This window comes from Sceloporus occidentalis, unplaced genomic scaffold, assembly GCF_023333645.1.
Source record: "Sceloporus occidentalis isolate IW3139 unplaced genomic scaffold, rSceOcc1.0.p SCAF_2, whole genome shotgun sequence".
Taxonomy (NCBI): domain Eukaryota; kingdom Metazoa; phylum Chordata; class Lepidosauria; order Squamata; family Phrynosomatidae; genus Sceloporus; species Sceloporus occidentalis.
In genome coordinates, this window is record NW_028316982.1 from 82304917 (window position 1) to 82324988 (window position 20072).

The 20072-nt window shown below is 39.2% G+C and overlaps 1 protein-coding gene and 1 pseudogene across 2 annotated transcripts in view; one reads left to right on the top strand and one right to left on the bottom strand.

The window, feature by feature from the left end:
• Nucleotides 1-20072, top strand: part of DOCK1 (dedicator of cytokinesis 1) — a 502791-nt gene that overhangs the window by 441952 nt on the left and 40767 nt on the right. For both annotated transcript variants that reach the window (XM_089510135.1, XM_089510136.1), the window contains 6 exons: nt 5852-5941; nt 8261-8365; nt 10587-10728; nt 11141-11219; nt 12687-12771; nt 13851-13937. In XM_089510135.1, the coding sequence (XP_089366261.1) occupies nt 5852-5941; nt 8261-8365; nt 10587-10728; nt 11141-11219; nt 12687-12771; nt 13851-13937 (588 nt within the window). The remainder of the gene's footprint in view (nt 1-5851; nt 5942-8260; nt 8366-10586; nt 10729-11140; nt 11220-12686; nt 12772-13850; nt 13938-20072) is intronic.
• Nucleotides 17444-17515, bottom strand: LOC149318624 (U2 spliceosomal RNA; annotated as a pseudogene).

Below are 20072 nucleotides of genomic sequence, written 5' to 3' on the forward strand. Positions count from 1 at the left end.
GATAGGGATAACATGAGAAAGGTAAATTAGGCCTGTATTTTTGAAAACTGACTTGCTAAGAGTGCTCTTCACTCTGTATTGCACTGTGTTGATTAGAAAGCTGAAGAGGTCCTCTAATCATCAGCAGAAGTACATCTTGTACTTTACTGGTAATTGCAAGGAAGATAACTTGTCTACCCATATTAATACTATTATTTCCGACAACTAAATAAACAATGCAGGATGAGGAGAATTAGATTAAATGATAATGATATTGCTTCATATGCACATAATATGAACTGGCTTAGATTCAGGTTGGCTTGTTAGTTCTCTTGAAAATGATGGGAGCAGGGGAAAATATTTGAAGAAAATGAATGAAAACAGGGAAGATAACTGAAATGTGAAAAGGGTAAAAGAATTAGCCTACCATAATGAAAAGAAGCTGTGGAGAAAGTAGAATAATGTTTTCTTGGGAACACAGTGGATATTAACTCCTAACAAATGTTCACCTGTTATTAGAGAGATCAGATACTCTTAACCTGTTGCAAATTGGAATTTTTCCTCAATGCAAATTGTAACTTTAAGGACATGGGATATCATCTTTTGGTCTTTCTTAGGTGTGTATGTTCTTTTAAATCAGGTGGGTAACTAGTGAGGGGAAGGCTCTGAGGCCACATTGGTCCCCTAGGAGACATTGGAGTGGCATCCTCCCACTGCTCTCACCTCAATAAACAAACATACAAATCTAAACTTTATTTTGTCTTCAAATGGCTGCTAGAAAGGGAGGACTTTTTAAAGAACAGGAAATGAGTACAGTATAAGTCACTTCTTGTTTGCTTCTTAGTTTTTAAAAAGAAGCATCCTTGGGCTCTAAATTGATGTATTCCCCCCTCCATATGGTGTAAATGCCTTCCACAGCCTTTAGAGGTCATTTGAGGGTTCAAAAATGGGGCGGAGTGAAAAATGTGTCTTGGCCCCTGCAGGCTCCACACCCTCTAGACTTCATTTTGGGGCATTTAGAAGCAAAAGGGGTTATTGCAATATATGCAGAGGTTTTTTTTTTTTAACATTTTGAAACTACAAAAACAGCTCCAGGATCTGCATACAGCCCATGCCCTGCCCTTTGCCCACCTCTTCTCTAAATCAGTATCCTAAAGTTTAGTACCTAAACTAAGGTATCCCAGGGTATAATTTTAACCTAGCATTACGGTGGGCAGGATGTCAATATCACTGTAACGGTTCCAATATTATTGAAACAGACATTTTATTTCTACTGAAGAGAACTCATTGTAAAGCCTATGATACAGAACATCTATATTTCCTTTTGAATGTTGTTTAATATGAATCTTAAAATCATATTTGCTGTGGTATAAACACGGTCTCCCTCTTTCAGATTTGGACCCCTTCCCATAAAAGACAGCTGCTGTAACTCTGTGCTTCAGACTGATCTTAAGCCTTATATTTTTAGCCAAAGGAAGACATTTTCCTCTTCAGTATTGCAAGATTCATTAACTTGTGCCTTACCCAAGTGGATTTCCCCCCATGGATTAAAAACATATATCACATAAAATGCTATAAACTGGCTGTCTCTTTTCACTATAGCAGATTGCTCTAGATGACTCCCTGTGTCCTAGGTAAATCTGGGAAAAATTCCAGACCAGGAAATCTGAGAAGCAGCAGATTGAACATTGTTGACTTTCAACCATATTGACCATTTTCAGTTATCTGAGGCTCTAGTGACAATCACACCTCTTTCAAATGTATTTGCTGTTGTAGATGGAGAGATGTTTTCAGAGGTTTTCATAGGGCTTTAGAAGCATTTTAAAACAGTATTAAAGATGAGTGATAAAACATCTTTCCAACACTGCAGCTTTATGTTTTATATTGCACACTATGCGCATCCTCTAGGACAAACAAGAACTGCACGGGTGTCTCACATACCCTCCGATTACCTTGATTTGTCATTTCTGATTATCCCACTTTTTAAGCTGCTTTTAAAATGTCCCATTTTCTTCTCTCTTCCTCTCACGTTTCCCCTTTGTCCTACGTTTACTTCAACTGCTACATACTGAGTTCAAACCACAAAAGGAGTTTGCACTCAATGCAGCAGGGAGAGAGGAAACGAGGGGGCAAAATATTGCCCTACCCAGTAGGCTCAGGCAAAAGTAAACTGCTGCAGCCTCTTCAAGCTTGTGTTTTGTTTTTGTTTTTTCCATGAATGACTCTTGTGATCTTAACCACATTCTGATATTGCTTGGCCACACATGCCCCATTTTTCATCTGTGAAATATTGGAGGCTATGCTCCCATTCAGGCATCATGTATGGATATGCCATACTGTTTCACATACTCTGCAGTTCTTTTTGTCTTACAGAAGGGATGGGTGGTTTTTGTGGATTTGGGAATGAACGTTTGCCTAATGATCCTGCAGAGATTACTAAATTTTGTACTGAAACTTGCCTACCCATGGCAGCAAAGAAACTCTCACATTTCCTTTTAAAAGCAAGACACCTATGAGACCAAGACATTTTCAGAACAGTCACACTGGATTTCTGGGAGGCTTCTAGGAGGGCAGTTGAGTTGGAAATAATGAGAGAGGTAAGGGCCCAACCTTGTGCCCCTTATTGTTAAGGAAAATGTATATTTTTCTGCCTCTGCTCCACTGTGGATTTTTTTGGCGGTGTTGATAGTTGATGGGGGCACAAAATCAGGTGGGGGTGCGCATAGGGCTCTTGAATTGCATATTGCTGCAAAAAAAAAAGAGACAAATCTCTGAACTTATTACGTGTCACATAGTGAAATGTATAGAAATTATCTATGCAAATTATTACGTGTCACATAGTGAAATGTATAGAAATCATCTATGCAAAAAATATCCTTTAAATATAAATGGTTGCTCAAGAAAATACCAGTGGGCAATGCCAAAAATATGAGAACTTGTAGGTTGCAGTTATGTTCTTTAAAATGAAAAACAAAATGATCTGTATTATTTGTTATGACAAAAAGTGATTATAATCTTTCTAATAGATGCCTAATGGCAGCATGTGGAAACAAGATTCATATTACTGGCAAATGACTTCTTTAAATATGCTATTAGCCCTGTTTTAGTATTTTGAATGAGACAATACATTTTTCTCTTGTAACAATTTTCTTTTCTTTTCACTGAGTTCTTTGACTTAGTTCTCTGAAGTGGCAGTTGGTGGCTAGTTGCTCTCATTGATGGATTTCTTCTATTCTTAGATTAGCCTAGAAACTATGATATAACGACTCTTTGCTGTTCTGAAAGAATACTCAAGGGGTTTGTTGCTTCTTTCAGTTCCATGTTGCTGCAGCCTATTGTTCTGGTAATGTACTTTGTGCATTGCAGGGATGACAACTTTGGGCACAAATAACACAGCAGGAGATGTGTGACTGAATCCCTGTTGAATGTGTGTGTGTTGCAGTTTTTTTTAAAAAAACCATGGCAAATGCAGCCATGGTGGAAACAAATTGAAATTGGATCAATTTGTTTCCACCATGGCTGCATTTGCCATGTTGCTATGGGGAAGCAAAAGGGGGGCAAGAATTCCACCCACCAAATAATACTTCCCTTCAGTCCCCAGATTTCCATGACACATTCTTGGTAATGCTAGAAATTAGGGGGCTTAGCACTTGCCCAATCCACACAGTCAACCTCCCTGTAGCCGGATACTTGAGGAATGAACATTTTCTACTGTGAGTAGACTGAGAAAGGCAAAATTCAAGTGGCCATCAATGGGAATGATTGAAAATAACTCAACTTTGTACTAGTGGAGTTGCTCCTATCAGATTCTAGGGGTGTACATATGAGGAAGGGGAGAGGCAAAATTAGGGCTTTGCTCCCCCCAATAAAATATACCTTTAACTAGAAGTAAGTCATAGAATCATAGGCCCAAGTACAGACCACAGAAAAGGGGCGGTCCACAGCCGCCCCTTTCTGCGGAGGATTGGGGCCAGCGCAACCATACTGGCAGCATGGAGGCCCCAATCCGGCACTTTTACAGACCACAGAGAAGCGGCAAAATGCCGCTTCCCCATGGCCTGGAAATGGGTGTGCTTGGGGCTTTATGCCCCTGGAGACCCCAGGAGTCAGAGCCATGGGAGAAAGGGGCCACTCAACTCCTTTCTCCATGGTGTCATTCTCACAGCCGTTTGGCGGCTGCGGGAATGAGGTGCGCGCCCAGAAGGAGCTCCATTTCAGAGCTCCTTTTCACGCAGCAGCCAGGCCGCCATAATAATAATAGAAGAGGAAGGTTTTAAGCCTCTTTTTAAATGTTTCCAGGGGGGTGATAAGGCGGAGCTCGTCGGGAAGACTATTCCAGATTTGTGGGGCCGCTACTGAGAAGGCCATCTGGGAAGTAATAACAAATTTAGAAGGTGGAATTTCCAACAAGTTCTTCCTGGTTGTTCTGAGTGTGTGGGGTGGATTATATGGGGAGATGCGGTTCCTCAAGTAACTCGGGCCCAAGCCATGTAGGGCTTTATAGGCCATAAGCGTCCTGGGGCGGTGCGAAGACATAATATACGCGCCATGCCGTTTGGACACAGCACATACGTGACATCATAATGGCAGTGCCCTATGCCGCTGGCACACATTAAGGTTAGGAAGCATGTACATGGTGTGCACTCGCTAACCCTAATACCGGTGCTCATACGCCGCTTGTTGGCGGTCTGTACCGCGCCATTGTGTCATAGAGTTGGAAGGGGCCACATGGGCCATGGAGTCCAACCCCCTCCTTAGTAAAAACTAGCTGAATCTCCAGCTAAAGCATCCACAGGAAGTAGGTGTCCAGACTCTTTTTGAAGACATCTAGAGAAGAAGACTCCCCCACCTCTCGAGGCAATTGGTTCCACTGCCAATGTCCCATTGAAATCTGTGGAATTTTTTTCTGAATATATTTGCACAGAACTGTGATTTATACCTAGGGATAGTATAGTCTCTTGAGTGAAGTCTGTTATGCCTTTGCAGGGTAATGCCTAGAGTCCATGTTTCCAGACCCCCTTCTCTGGGCCGGTACAGACTGGCACTTAAAGCTGCCTTGCAGGTGGCCTGGGGACATGGAGTACGCACAATGCATGCCCCAATGCCACTCAGAAGCCACCTGCCTGCTCACATGTGGGCTAGCTTCATGGTGTTCTGGCAGCCTGGCATGTAGGCATCACCCGCTGCTCGAGCACTGCAAAGCTGTGGTGGCAGTGGAAAGGACACCCTTTTGCCAGCTCAAAAAGGAGCAGTATTTTGCCGCCTCTTTTTGATAGCCAGATCGAGGCTGCAGTGTCCGGTTGCTATGGCTCTCTCAGGGGCAGTGTCATGCCTCCCCTTTGAGGCTGTCTGTTTCACCCATCTGTGGGTCTTCTTGCACAATTTCCTAGCAAGAGCAATGCTGTCCTCAGTCAATTTTTGGATTTTTAAATGCTTTTAACATTTAAGGAGAGGAAACAGGAGCATATGAAGTGTCTAGGACACTTTTTGAACTTCCTCTTCCTTCATTTTTATTTACTGTAAGAAATGACCAAAGCAACTTTGCACTTTTAAACAAACAAACAAACAAACAAGCTTCATTTATATACCGCTTCATACCACCTAAGCAGTGTTTAAGCGGTTTACAACTGTAAGCTAATTAGAGTTGTCAACTGTTAATTTGTCAAACCAACAAACTTAATAAGCTTGTTGAACAGTTGTCTCCCTTGAAAAAAGTGCAGCATATGTATAGTAAATATGCAAACAGAGCTGACTGAAAACATTTGTTTTGTGGCAATATGTATGTTTGTAACATATTCATGGGTTATGTTTTTGTTTTTTTAAAAGGGTTTTGTCAGTCTAAAAATGTGAGTGTTCTGTTTCATTTTAACAGATGTGGGAAGAAGCTATTGCCTTGGGCAAAGAACTAGCAGAACAGTATGAAAATGAAATGTTTGATTATGAACAACTCAGTGAACTGTTGGTAAGTTTCTTTTTAATTTATTGCAAGTTAAAATAAGCATACATTGTTTTTCAAAAGTCAATTATTAAGTTTCAATACTTGAATGAGCAGAAAATGGTGTGGGACAACTGGAAAAGTTGTTGGTTGCTAAATAACTGGATAGAGTTCACAACCAATTCAAGAAGAAATATGATACTATTAAAATTAATAATTTTACTTTACCTCATGCAGACTGTATTCCAAAACTGTATATGAAAGGAATTGCCCCAAAGATGTAAACCAGAGGACCTTCTCTTCAACCGCTCCTAGATTATGGAACAGCCTGCCGGAGGAGATCTGTCATATTACCAGCTTGGACAGCTTTAAAAAGGCTGTCAAGACGGATCTCTTCCGACAGGCCTTCCCTGAATAGCAAACCCAGCCACTAATCGAATCTGAATCTACCATCCCACTGAATATTTGTGCCCCATCTGCCTGTCCCTGATTATTTTAATTGTATTGATTTTACCATTTAATTTGTTTCATTGTTATTTTAGGGGAGGGAGGGATTGATTGGGATATGGGGTATGTATGTTCTTGTTTAATTATAAGCCAGCTCAATTGTGTTTGACAGAGAGGCAAGGTAAAAATAAAGCTTTTATTATTTATTATTTCAAATGTTCTTGATTTTGCTCCTAGTAACTGTATTTTTGTTGTTATTGTTGTTGTTAAGTGTTTCAAGCCATTTCTGACTCTAACTCTATCATGGGATTTCCGTGGCAAGATTTGCTTAGAGGAGTTTGCCATTGGCTTCCTCTGAGGCTGAGAGCATGTGACTTGCCCATGATCACCTAGTGGGTTTCATGCCCAAGCAGGGAATTGAACCCTGGTCTCCAGAATTGCAAGCTAACACTCAAACCACTACACCATGCTGGAACTAACATGTTGTTTCCTAGATTATATTTATTTATTGCTTTTGTTTTGTTAATTTTTAATAATCCTTGCATCCACCCTTGGTGCCTCTCCTCAGCCCTTGGTTAACAACCTGCTCATGTAGAAGTGAGCCCCACTGTATTATGCAGTGAAGTTTCCTCACAGGTGAATGTGTCAATTCTGTCCTGCAATTAGCAAGAATTTGTGACTTTTCACTGCATAAGAAGAACAGAGTTCTGTTTATTTCCAGATCATCTCTTTACTCTTTTGCCTGTATGAAATCATGCTTTTTCTGCTTGGGGCTTGCATGTTTGTTTGTTCAGATTGGTGTAACTGCTTTGCTTTTTTCTCTTTCTGGACTCTGACTGGCTTCTTGCCCTAAACAGACCCTTGTCATAAGACATAATGCCAAGTTATTGTGTCTGCTTTGTTTTCCTGGAGTAGACCAAAGCCACTAGTCTCCCTTAAGTCACAAACCTTACTCCAGCTTTCTGCTTATCTTAGAAAACAGACTTCCTTGTGGATTCGGGTAATGCAAAAGTGATTGAATGGAAGCTAGGTTTGTCCATTTAAAGCAGGAATTTTGTCATTGTATAAATATATTTCAAACTAGATAAGGACAATTTTGTAAACTGCTTTTCATTTAGTAGTAACTTTCCCTTTGATGTTGGTTGTACATTTCCACTGTTCTTTTCTTGACAAGTAGACAAAGATTGCTGCTATTCACTGAACACTGGTTCAGTTTCTCTCTTTATCATCTCTGCAACCAAGTAGTATTCGCCTTGCAGCATGAGAGCATATTTTATAATACTTGCAGAGGTATTTACCAACTCAAGAGGCTAATAGGAATTTGAAGACAGTTTATATTTGTATTAATGACTTTTCAAGATGGGTTTTGCCTGTTTCAAGAGCAGCCTATGCAACTTGCATATAGATGCAAATTGTTGATGCTGAGCTTTATGATGCTGGTCATAAAAAATTCACAGCACATGTCCTTGCATACATTCTGCTAGCTCTGTGAATGAGTAATTATGGGCTCCCTTACTCTTTGACTCAGGTGTTAAAGAAATGCATTGTTGAACTACTGCTTCATATGGAATATCCCACCATTCTTCATATGTTCACATTTAAGCTGTACACTTCTTCTGTTAATAGAAGTGTGCCTGGACAGAGTTCTGGTTATAAATGGATGTGTTTTGACTGCGCCAGAGTGTGTAGATTTAATCTCCATCAGTATTTGGTTAACATGCATACACTAGTTTCTTCCAAAAAGAGAATGAAATTCATTAAATACCTTGCTATTTTCTCCTTCAACTTACTTGGTTGGGGCAAAAAAATAAAGAACTGGAAAATACAGTTTTAACAAGAAAATGCTATTATCAGCAGTAGAAGGATTTCTTTTTAAATTACATTTTTTCCCCTACCTAGAAAAAGCAAGCACAGTTCTATGAAAACATTGTGAAAGTAATCAGACCCAAACCAGATTACTTTGCTGTTGGATACTATGGACACGGATTCCCAACATTTCTACGGGTGAATATTTTTGATTTTTGATGAGTAACATACTAGGTGCTACATTTTAAAAATGTCATTCTCTTCATTCTCAAAACAATTTGAGTTCAGTAAGTTGATAAAATATCCAATACATTTTAAAATCTTTCTTCTCTTGATGAACTACTATATCTCTATCCTCATGCCATTCCTTTATGTAGAAGAAACTTGCTCTTTCCTTATTAATCATATAATTTTCAAATAACTGACAAGGATAATATGAAACTGTCCTATATCGAACCTATTGAGTCTGCAAATGCAATAGTAATTGTAACATGGAAAAATATAGATTACCACTGTGGCCTTTCATATAGATTTAAATTCCTGGATCTAACTTGTGTCAACTAAAAATAGTAAACGAAATGTAATGACTGTTAATTTGCCTTCATATTTTCCATCTATCAAAAAAATCACAAAGCTTATCACTGTGCCCAGTGCTTTGCTATATCTTTTAGGCCAGAAAGTTAGAGTGTGTTCCCACTGAATGATGTTAAATCAAAGGCAATTGATAAAATGAAAGTACATCAATGGATCACTTTAGCCTTGCAATAGATTGGATCAGAAAAATATGGTTTTCACATATGGGAACAAGCATGCACAAACTTTGGCCTTACACGCTCATATGTTGGATGTTAGGACAAATCACAGTTTAAACAAGTCATGATTCTTGAATTTGGATGTTAACAGGGAATGGGTCCAGGCAGATTGAAGTGGAGTGAAAGATTTCTGTGGGTGCATCTCTATAACATGAAAATATGGTTATCCATTATGTCTGAACTGGACTCATCACAGAAAATAACAAAAAATAAATTGAAAGAACACATTGCTAGTGTGCAGGATTTTTGGGAGCCATTACTGATTAGAAGACTCTCAAGATTATTTGAGATGCCCAAGAATTAGGCTGCATCTGCATTGCAGAAATAATCCAGTTTGACACCGCTTTAACTGCCATGGCTCAATGCTATGGAATCCTGGGGTTTGTAGTTTGTTGTGGCACTAGAGCGCACTGACAGAGAAGGTTAAGCGTCTCACACAAAGCCCAGTATTCCATAGCACTGAGCCATGGCAGTTAACGTGGTATCAAACTGCATATTTCTGCACTGCAAATGAATCTCATTCTCTCATTGTTTGGGACAGAGTCTAGTAGTGCCTCTACTTCAAATGCAAGGGAAAACTTGGAGTATGTGAAAGCTACCTTTTGGACTACACCTCCCAGAATCCCCCAGCCAATATGCCCACTGTCTGTGTAAGGTTTCTCCAACACCCAGAGAAAATGATGCACTTCTGTGTAAGATTCTAGAAAGAGCAAAGAATACAAAATGGTTGCACTAAATGTAATGACGTATAAAATTTCTCTACTAGCTTTACAAAACTAGGTTTATTATTTTTCAAGCACTTTGTCAAATGCATACTAATTTAGAATACAGTACACATTTTCCTCTGTGGGCCAGAGTTATCTGTTAGTGATTTAGTGTTTCTAAATGCAACTCCACAGAGGATCATTTGGAATCACATGAAAGATGGCAAAGCTGTCCTGAATATTTGAATAAAATGGACCGGAGTTAGAATGCTCCAGCTTCTTTATAAGGTGTGCAGTCAAGGGCACAGAATACAAACTAAGATCATTTTTCTAATCAGTGGTCTTGGTGCTGAAATGGAGCCTCTTCGTTGTTGGTTTGAAATTATGTTGTTCCTAATTCTTAAAAAAAAAAATAGATAAATAAAAGGACGGCACAAGAAATCACTTACAAGGAAAACGGAAAATATAAAATTTCCTGGTATATAATCGTTGTATATCAAAATGCATGCTGGGCTTCTATATTGCTGAATGGTGCAGTATGTACGTTTAGCATAATATTTTGTGCAGAGGAGAATAAATATATTATTTGGAAATACATTTTTAGCAGAGATAGAAATCAAAGTGGTCTTCTCCAAAATATTGATCACAGCTCACTGTATTGGCATTTGTAAATGAAATACATCCTTGTTGCAGAATCTGTAATTTATTAGTATATTAATTTACACATTATTTCTATTGCTTCCTGCATATGCTAAAGCTTCAAAATATTACCAGATATAGTCAGACAGAATGGATGGAGATAGATGATAGTTATAGATATAGATACAGATATAGATAGATATAGATCCTGCCCTTTTAAATGTATATGTGATGTATGTAAACAGGTTTTATGTTTATTTGTAGAACAAAGTTTTCATTTATCGTGGAAAAGAATATGAGCGCCGTGAAGATTTTGAAGCAAGGTTATTAACCCAGTTTCCTAATGCTGAGAAAATGAAGACAACATCTCCTCCAGGCGAAGATCTCAAAAACTCCCCAGGGCAATGTATCCTTTAAAAGTGCTCTGTTGGATGTGAGGGCGATCTGGCTGAGACATCTGTCACCCCATTGATCGCCAGGGTTGATTCGGCTGATCTGGCTGGCTAGGCGGGTGTCCCCTTCCTCCCTCACCGCTCCATGTGCGTCCCTCCCGAAGCTGCGTGCTCGGTGGAAGAGGACGACCGTACCGTTCTTCGGTCAAGGGTATACGATAGCTGCGCTCCCCTGCTAGAACCTCCAAACAAGCTCAAGCAGCAAAAGTGCTCTGTTGATGTAATCCTGGCCTTTCTAAGAACACAGAGTAACTATCATTCCTTGATCTTTTTCTTCTATGTGTACGATCTCCATATATAAGATGATATTTCCTAGATACATAGTTTAACATTTTTGTTGTTGTAATTCTTAACCAAATAATTCAGATATTCAGTGTTTTACTGTAAAACCAAAACTAGATTTACCACCAAAATTCCACAGACCAGTATCAGAACAAATTTTAAGGTACGGATATTTAAACTAAACAAATGCTGTTAATGGGGTTGGCTGAATGTGTTACCTGTTAAAAGGCCTAAAAATGCAGCTATACCAATCATATCATTAAAAAAACATGCACAAAAGATATAGGTTTAACACAAGACATTATTTTTTCAACTTTGCTCTAGAAAAAAAAAATGAATCTTGGGCTGATGGGCACCCTGTCTTTCCCCTTTCCTTGGTTTTTCTTAATGCTGGTGAAAGTAATGTGTAGCCCAAATGAGTAGTAAGCTTTTCCTGTACCTGACTTTTCTTTATCCTGTCCCCCAAATCTGTATGTAAAAATACACATTTCACTAACATAATTAATACTTGTTGAAAATGCCTGTTTAGGGGTTAGAGTGTCAGACCACAAAGGTATCCACACTATGCAAGTATAGTATTTTGGTACAGTATTCAGTTCCACTTTTACTACCATGGCTCTACAGTACAGTCCCCTGAGATTTGTAGTTTTATGTGCTAATTAGATCACAGTCACAGAGTTCTAGTGTTGTAACCCTAGAAAATTCTAACATACAAACCAGAACTGTGGTATTTGAAGATGTATCAAATTGCTATAATTGTACAATATGGAAAGTGCCTGAGGAGCAGAAAGACACAGGTTTGAAAACCTCACTTTGGCTTGGTACAGACTGGTGCTATGCACCAGCCTGGGGCTGAAATTAGGGCTCAGGAGAGCAGAGCACCCACACACTACTGAGCCCTACCACACTGTCTGAGTGCCATCTTGGTATGTGTGCATCCAAACAGTACGTGCACTGATGATGTGCCTTGTGCAACAAGTCGAAATGCCACAGCACATGAGGGGCAGCATGATGGCACGCAAGCACGCCAATGGCACCCGTCCGGCCTGCTTCCAGGGCAGAAAGGGGCAGCATCTCAATGCCCCTTTCTGCCTGTCTGTTGAGTCCCTAAGACATGAAGTAGCTTAGAAGACTTCGGGCTAGTCATGCCACTCTTATTATAACTGATGTCATGTGGGGTAGTAGTGTAGGGGAAAGTATAGAAAGGAACTGTGCATAGTATCCTGAAAAGATAGACAGGATTAAAATATTAATAAAAATAACATCAAAATGCAAATAGTTTGTGTATATATATGGAAATGAATGTATCAGATACAGTTAACACAAATAAGTGTGGACAGATGGATAATAAACAGCATTTTGGCCTTATAACTGGTGTCAATGCCAAGGTTATTCTCAGTCTTTATCATTTCTGTCCAACCTCTTCAATCAATATTACTCTAAATAACCTTTTAGTCAGTATGTATTCAGTCAGTGAATACATAGAAGTCACTTTAAATCACTCAACAACTGTCACTGTGTGGAGATCAGCTCCTATGCAGTGGTTAGTGATTTAAAGCCTCGCTGTAATGTTTATGTATGTTGGTATGAAAAAAATATGTATTCGCTTGTGTATCTTCTCTTTTTTCAGTTTCTATAGAGTGAATGAGGTTCAAAGGTTTGAATATTCACGACCAGTTCGGAAAGGAGAGAAAAACCCAGACAATGAATTTGCGGTAGTTTTTATATTTTATACTGAATTACATAATACCTATTTTAATCTTTCTTAAGTAATCATTAAATAAAGATACAGAGAGTTTTAGGGCTACCCAACATCTAGTTCATTACACTGGAGGATGTCTCTAAATTGCTAAATACTTGGTCATTAATTATGAGAAGCACATAGCACATCAGCCTTGAAAAGGCCATTTTGGGGGATTGAAAGCTGATTGCATTTACGTAAGGATTGTACTCATGTTAACTGAACTCCTGCCTTTGAGGCAGTAATAATATTTTCACAAAACCATATGGTTGATCTCACTGAAATACAACCTTTATTTCAGTGTCTATCAGTATGTCAGTGTCTACCAATATTAGCTTCCCTGCTCATTAATTTTAGTGACAAATGCCATGAAATGATCCCTAGACTTTTGTTTTGCTAAAGGCCACATGCTGTTGAAAATGTCTCTCCATTTGTATGGTTAGATTTTAAGCTATAAGCCATAAGGTGATATGCTTTTGGGGAGAGGGGGGTAGTAGAGTTGATATTAAATGTGTCTTTGCAGATGTCATCATTTTTAGTGTGAATTAAATAATCTGAGAGGGGGGAGGGAAATGGAGAAAACAAGAATTAATGAGATCACAGTGGGCATCAGAGAAAATTAAGCCCTTTCCTTATGCTACTTCTGAAGCTGGTATTTATAACAATTTGGCATTACACCCATTTTTCCTCATACAGCAGCCTTTTTTTATCCTTGAATGACAATTTTCAGAGGGTGATATGAATTGCCAAATGGTTTGTAATGTCACCTGAGCATGTGGGTAGGCTGGCAAGACAATTGAAGAACGAATGTGCCAAAGAACCATTAAGTTGATCCCAATAAGCTAGATGCAAAAGTGCTTCTTTAGCACATGTGGGAAATCCACTCAGTATCTTTAGCTACCTTTTCAAAAATGTTTACCTATCTGCTAGGCTTTTTTTTTTTTTTTTTTTTTTTTTTTTTGAATAATGGAGATATGCAGTAAATTATGAGTTGGTCTCAAGCCTACCCATCTGTTAATGTTCTGCTTCAAAACTTTTCCCTTAAATTTGCAGAATATGTGGATTGAGAGGACCATTTATGTGACAGGATATAAATTACCTGGGATTTTAAGATGGTTTGAAGTCAAATCAGTTTTTATGGTAAGATCAATTTCGAAGTTGTTTACCAAGGTTATTTAATCTTGTAAAAACATATCTGAATGTGTGTTTTGCTGATGCTTAATCTGTATGAGCTCTTGTGATGCTACTCTCCTGTAGGAACTGCTGGTATGGTATATCTTTGGTCCCACTTTTACTTCATGAGTCCGTCATGTGGCATCTGTAGTCTGTAGTCAGAGTTTTCTAGTCCACTATTCTGAACTCAAGGGCCCAAAACAGATGAGTTATGGCTGCTTCAAGAGGGTGGCGTTTACATGACGCATGCCCCCAAAGTGGTTGGAAGCTGCTGTGAAGCCATGCCAAGGCGGCAAGAGCTGGCACAAAAAAGGAGTGGAAAAAACCGCTCATCCCACATCAGGAAAGGGCTGTGTGGTCTTTGCATTCTCAGGCCAATAGTGGATAGAGAGGCCTTGGTCTGTCTGTTTTGCCTCTACATCTCTCTAGCAGAGTCTCTCCTCAAATTACAAATCCCAGAGTTCCCTGGAGCTGATCCGTCTGCTAAAGTAGGATCAAACTGCTGTAACTTTTGCAGCATGGATGCAGCTATGGTCTTCTTGCTCATTATAATATGGTTGATATTACATTCCACTTTTCATACCAATTCCTATCTCACATGCAATTATTCAGTCATAAATATTTAATCGTGTGATGAATGATTTACATCATCTTAACTAGAGAGCAATGTTTAAATTTATTTTAGGAATTGTGTAGATTGCAAAAATGTCATACTCATAGCTAGCATAGTTTATCTAGTTAATACCAATGTCTTACTTTACTGACAAGAAACCATTGATTTACCTGCTTAAATTTTAATTTTAGGGTTATTCTATCTCTCCCCCCCCCCCCCCGCAGATATCAGTTAATTACCCTTTTGTATAAGAAACAGAAATCAGCACACTTTTTATACATTTGGAATATAACCTTGTGTATAACATAGGCGCAGTACAGACCGCCCCTTTTCTCACCAGCATCACCAGAGGCCCCAATCCAGCACTTTTTGGGACCATGGAGAAGCAGCAAAATGCCGCTTCTCTGTGGTCCTGAAAAGGGGTACCCTTGGGGCTTCATGCCCCAGGACACCCTGACAGGCGCAGCCATGGGAGAAAGGGTGTTTTCGTTCCCGTAGCCATCTGGTTGCCACACGGGAACAAAGCTTGAGGCATCACAACAAAAAGGAGCTGCCTAGAGCAGCTCCTTTGTTGCAACGCGACAACCAGGAAGTGGTGCCATTATGATGCCACATGCTGTGTGCCACGTTTGGATGCTCAGCAGTGGCGCCAGCATCGGCATCATGGCGGCCCCCATGTAGACTGCCAGAACAGTCTCGTACTAGAGTTAGGGAGCGTGTGGATGGTGCTCCCTAGCCCTAGTATCGGCGCAAGTACATCGCTTTATGGTGGTCTGTACCGCTCCATAGTCTTGTGTATAACATCTTAATGTAAAAACTTATCAATTTAAGAATGAAAAATAAAAGCATTTTCAAAAATAGACTATATCCATACCCTTGTTTTCAAAACATATTTAATAGTAAGTGGAACATTGTTCTCTAATTGCTGGATTGTATGATTATATTCAGATGAAATAAATCAGCAAAGGATGAGAATGAATATGCATGGTGCAAAATGGAACCAAATGTAGTGCCCACTGGTATTTACAGCACAATCCTATATGTGTCTACTCAGAAGTAATTGTCATTGCATTTATTGGGATTTACTCCCAAGTATGTAAGAGTAGAGTTGCAGCCTTAATCACAGAATAAAACATTTTCAATTCAAATTGCTTTTGCAGTGTCCTGGTGATAAATTATTCTGTTTCTCCATTCCTCTTCTGTCTGACTGAACCCCTTTCCACTTGTTTTTAAGAAAGCAGATTTTCTGAAGTAGGCCACTTCTGCGTGGGACTGTTCAGTTCTACATATCTCATAGAAATGTCAATAAATTCTTCTAATTGTACTCTGTGCAAACCAGCAAGGGCGATAATGCCTCCATATCTGAAAGGTCCATGCCACCTCTGACCATTTTAATAATGCAAGAAGACAGAGGGGATAACTTTTGACCTATGTGTAATATACTTCCTACAAAAGCCAGATCAGCTCATCATAAACAATTTTATCAAATGGAAAACTAGTGGAGGGGGGGATAGTATGCTTTTTAAATACCTTATACAAATACTGAGACTACAGTAGAAAATAAGATGCAATAAATTATTTTTAAACATTCTTGGTAAGGGGAAAGTGGGAGAGGGGCAAAGATCTTGAGCATTCAATTGTTATAAGTAGGTTACTGCAAGTATTTTATTTTTAAATTAAAACATTTCTAGTTTCCAGTTCCATCTGTCTATGTTTTCATTCTGTGCCTGGGTGAAAAACAAAAGGTATTAACCTATTTTTTAAAATATGACTACACACACATTATCCTGTCCAGATTAATTGTTTTGTAATCATAAATTTGCAACAAAGATAGAGAGGCAAGAGTTTAAATAAACAGTAACCTGAAAGCTTGGATTTAGATTTAAACAGATTTGCTCTGTAAATAAGAACATAGATGAGCTTTTATTGTCTGCGAAAACAAATCAAATATTAGATACCATCATTCTATATTGTTGGCCAGTTGTGACTGAATTTTACAACTGTGCACTTGTTTTGGATTAGGATTTAATCTGAGACTGTACAATCTGATCCATCAGTGCCTAAGAACCCAACCCTATCATGAAACACTTGCTTCTGAAATGCATTGTTTGAGGAAGAAATAAAAGAGAGCAGTGCTTCAGTTGGCTGAAAATGTTTGCTTTGTTTAAAATATGTGTGATCATCGATTAAGCAAAACATTTTGGTATGGAGGAATTACATTTGACAGTGTCAGTTGTCCAGGCTGGAAAATTACAGCCTTCCAGGTGTCAGTGGATTGCAAGTCCCAGCACTGTTGGCTATGGCAGGTATGATTGATAAGCGATGCAGTACAGCAACATTTTGAGCGCCACAACTTGCTCACACTAGGAAGGAGATGCTTAATTATTTCATCCTCACATGCAGGACAAACAATTTCAGTAGTTTCCTCCCCACTGCAGGAGAACACAAATATGCCTCTGCAGTACATGCCACCCCGTATTTGAGAGCTCTAAAGAGTTGCAGAGGAATTACTCTGTGAAGAAGAACATTATTTAAATGTGAAAATATCTTGTTTTCTGCCTTGAAAAACAGTTTTCCTGCACTGGGAATAGTGCTTTCTGTACAGGAAATAAATTTCCTGCACAGAAAATGGGGTGTAGTTATACAAAAATGCCATGTGGTTTCCTCCATTGAATAATTCTTCTGTGCCACTTTATGATGTTGCATACCCAAGGGAAATTGCAGAAAATTTCTCTCTGGTCTATTATTCATCCTGAAAGGATTTCTTAACTATAAAAAATAAATAAATCATTTTTAAACGTAAGAATGCATAATTATGAATATTCTTTCCATCAGTAGTCTACATCCCTCCATTGTCAATATAGCATAATTAAACTAAATTCTTGATTTTGAAAAACTACACTTGATCTTAGCCAAAAGGCCGAGAAGCGATGATTTTGAAAAACAGCAGAGGCTACTGTGCTGCTCAGATGTGTTCCTTGTTATTTACAGATATGCAATTTATCACAGTGATTCCAGTTCCATACAAATTATTCTGTTCTGCTTTTTTGTTTCCCACAAACCTAGAAAAAGTAGTCTTGGGGGGGCCAAACAGTCAAAAAGAGCAGGCCTTCCGGTGGACTGGGGACATGGTGTTCAGACAGCAGCACACCCCCAGTCCATCAGGAAGCAGCACAGCTGACCACACATACAGTGGATCCATGGCATTTCAGCAGCACAGCATTTACACACGCTGTGCTGAAGAAATGCTGAAAAAATGCTGCCATGTCAACAAAGGCATCCTTTCCCCGACACAAAAAGGAGCGGCTTTCTGCTACTTGTTTTTGTGCCAGGAGATGGTTGGGTTGGGGATGTGGTATGTGGTTGCTGTGGCCCCAACCCAGCAAGCAAAGGGGCAGCGGCAAGCTGGTCCTTACTCACTATCTGTTTCACCCTTTAGTTTAAATGGTGTGCAGTACTCTTAATTGTAGGAGGGAGGGCAAGACATACAGGGAGAACCATATTCTCTCCTGAATAAGGCAAGCATTTTAATGAGTACTGGAAGGCTAGAATACCTCAGTTGAAAGAAACAGGCCAATAGAAAAAAGCACGAAATAGCAAAGGAATGATGACAGGAGGGAGAACCAAGAACCACAAAAAGAAATTGGAGGTGAATTTACAGTATTCATAGGAATCTGAGAGCAGCAGAACTCATTCAGCAGAGACTGGACTGCTTCTCCATAGACAATTTAGTCCAAAAGAAAAGAACAAGAGGAGGACCTTCAGTAGGTCTTCTGAATCAATAATATATTGTAATGGAAATCGCCACCAGCCCCAAGATTACTGAATACATAATGGTGAGAATAAATAGTTCCATGATTGTATGAGGGTACTCATTCCTTTCTTCCTACATTTCTGTAAGGTTATAAGTCACTTCAGTTGATAGATACAACAATGTATGTGAACTTGATAATGGTTTGTTGAGTGGCCTAGTTGAGTGGTACAGTGACTTTATACCCCCAAACAGTGATTCTGAAGGAAGCATTTGTTCATTATTGTTTGTTTTGAGGTGGCAATGGGATGATATCAACTTCCCATAACACCAGTGAAGCATTCGCTGGTTAAAGACTAAATCTAGTTATTAGTCCAAAGTAGGGTAGACCTTTTAAATGAATTGAAGTTTCTAAGCTAACACTTACATGAGTCACTCAGTCTGCTTTATTTGGAAATCACAATCAGCTTTAGTCCTACATCAGAGATGGGAATTATGCAGCCTGTGTAGGGAGGAAGAAATGTCCAGTGTATCCTTTGGGCTACCTAGATCCCCAGGCCCTAGCATTCTCTACCCCACTACCAATAATTCCTTGGGGACTTTTTAGTTTACATTCTCTTTCACTCACCCCAAAACAATGAAAAGCTCTCCAGGTGTCCCCAAGAAGTGGTTGCAGTACTGTGATATGTCACTTGTAGAGTCAGCAGATGCTGAAATTGGCTTTCTCAGCTCTAATATTCTCCCCCATCCTAAATAGTCAGTGCTATATTGAAAGAGAGATTATTTTTCCACACATAGTTTGTTCTCAGAACCTGTTGACGAAGTGAGAAAACAGATTAAATCAACACAAAGCAATGTGTAGTCTACTCCCAAATATTGTTGGACTGCAGCTTCCCTCAGCCCTAGCAAGCATAGCTAGTGGTAAAGGGTAATTGGTGTTGAAGTCCAGCAACATCTGGGGATATCTTCTGTGTCTGGATTATATTATTTAATGAAATAGAAAGGCAGTGAGTGTGGCTGAACATTGTAATGAGCCTGAGAATATGGAAGTGGAAGAGAACCAAGTAATAGATGATACTTAGTGGGTAAAACATGGTGGCTTAGCAGTTAAGATGCTGACTCTGTTGACTGAAAAGTCGGCAGATCAACAGTTCAAGACTCAAGCACCATGTGACAAAGTGAGCTCTCATCACTAGTCTCAGCTTCTGCCAACCTAGCAGTTCTAAAGCATGTAAAAATGCAAGTAGATAAATACGTACCACTTTGGTGGGAAGCTAACAGCATTCTGTGTACCTCAGCATTTAGTCATGCTGGCTACATGACCACAGAGTCATTTTAGACAATGCTGGCTCCCTCATATTAGTAACAGAGATGAGCGCCGCCACCTACAGTTGGACACACCTAGACAATCATGTCAAAACCTTTGCCTTTAACATGTCAGAATCTTGGGTGGTAGGCGAAGTTTTGAACAAGCAGGGAGAAAATAAGAAAGAACATGGGCCAGGAGCTCTGTTCAATCACATTACTTTGCATTCCAAAATAATACACAAAACTCATTTAAAAAAATGATAATTAAGGTAGGGTAGATGTAATCAGAGTGCAGGTGTAGGAGTGACAATTAGAAAGATTTGATTATAAGTGCCTTTCAAAAATGCATTAAGGTACTGATAGCTAGATAGAAGTGTTCTTACATAAAGCTTATGCAAATGACTGTAATCAAATACAGATTTTCATTTTA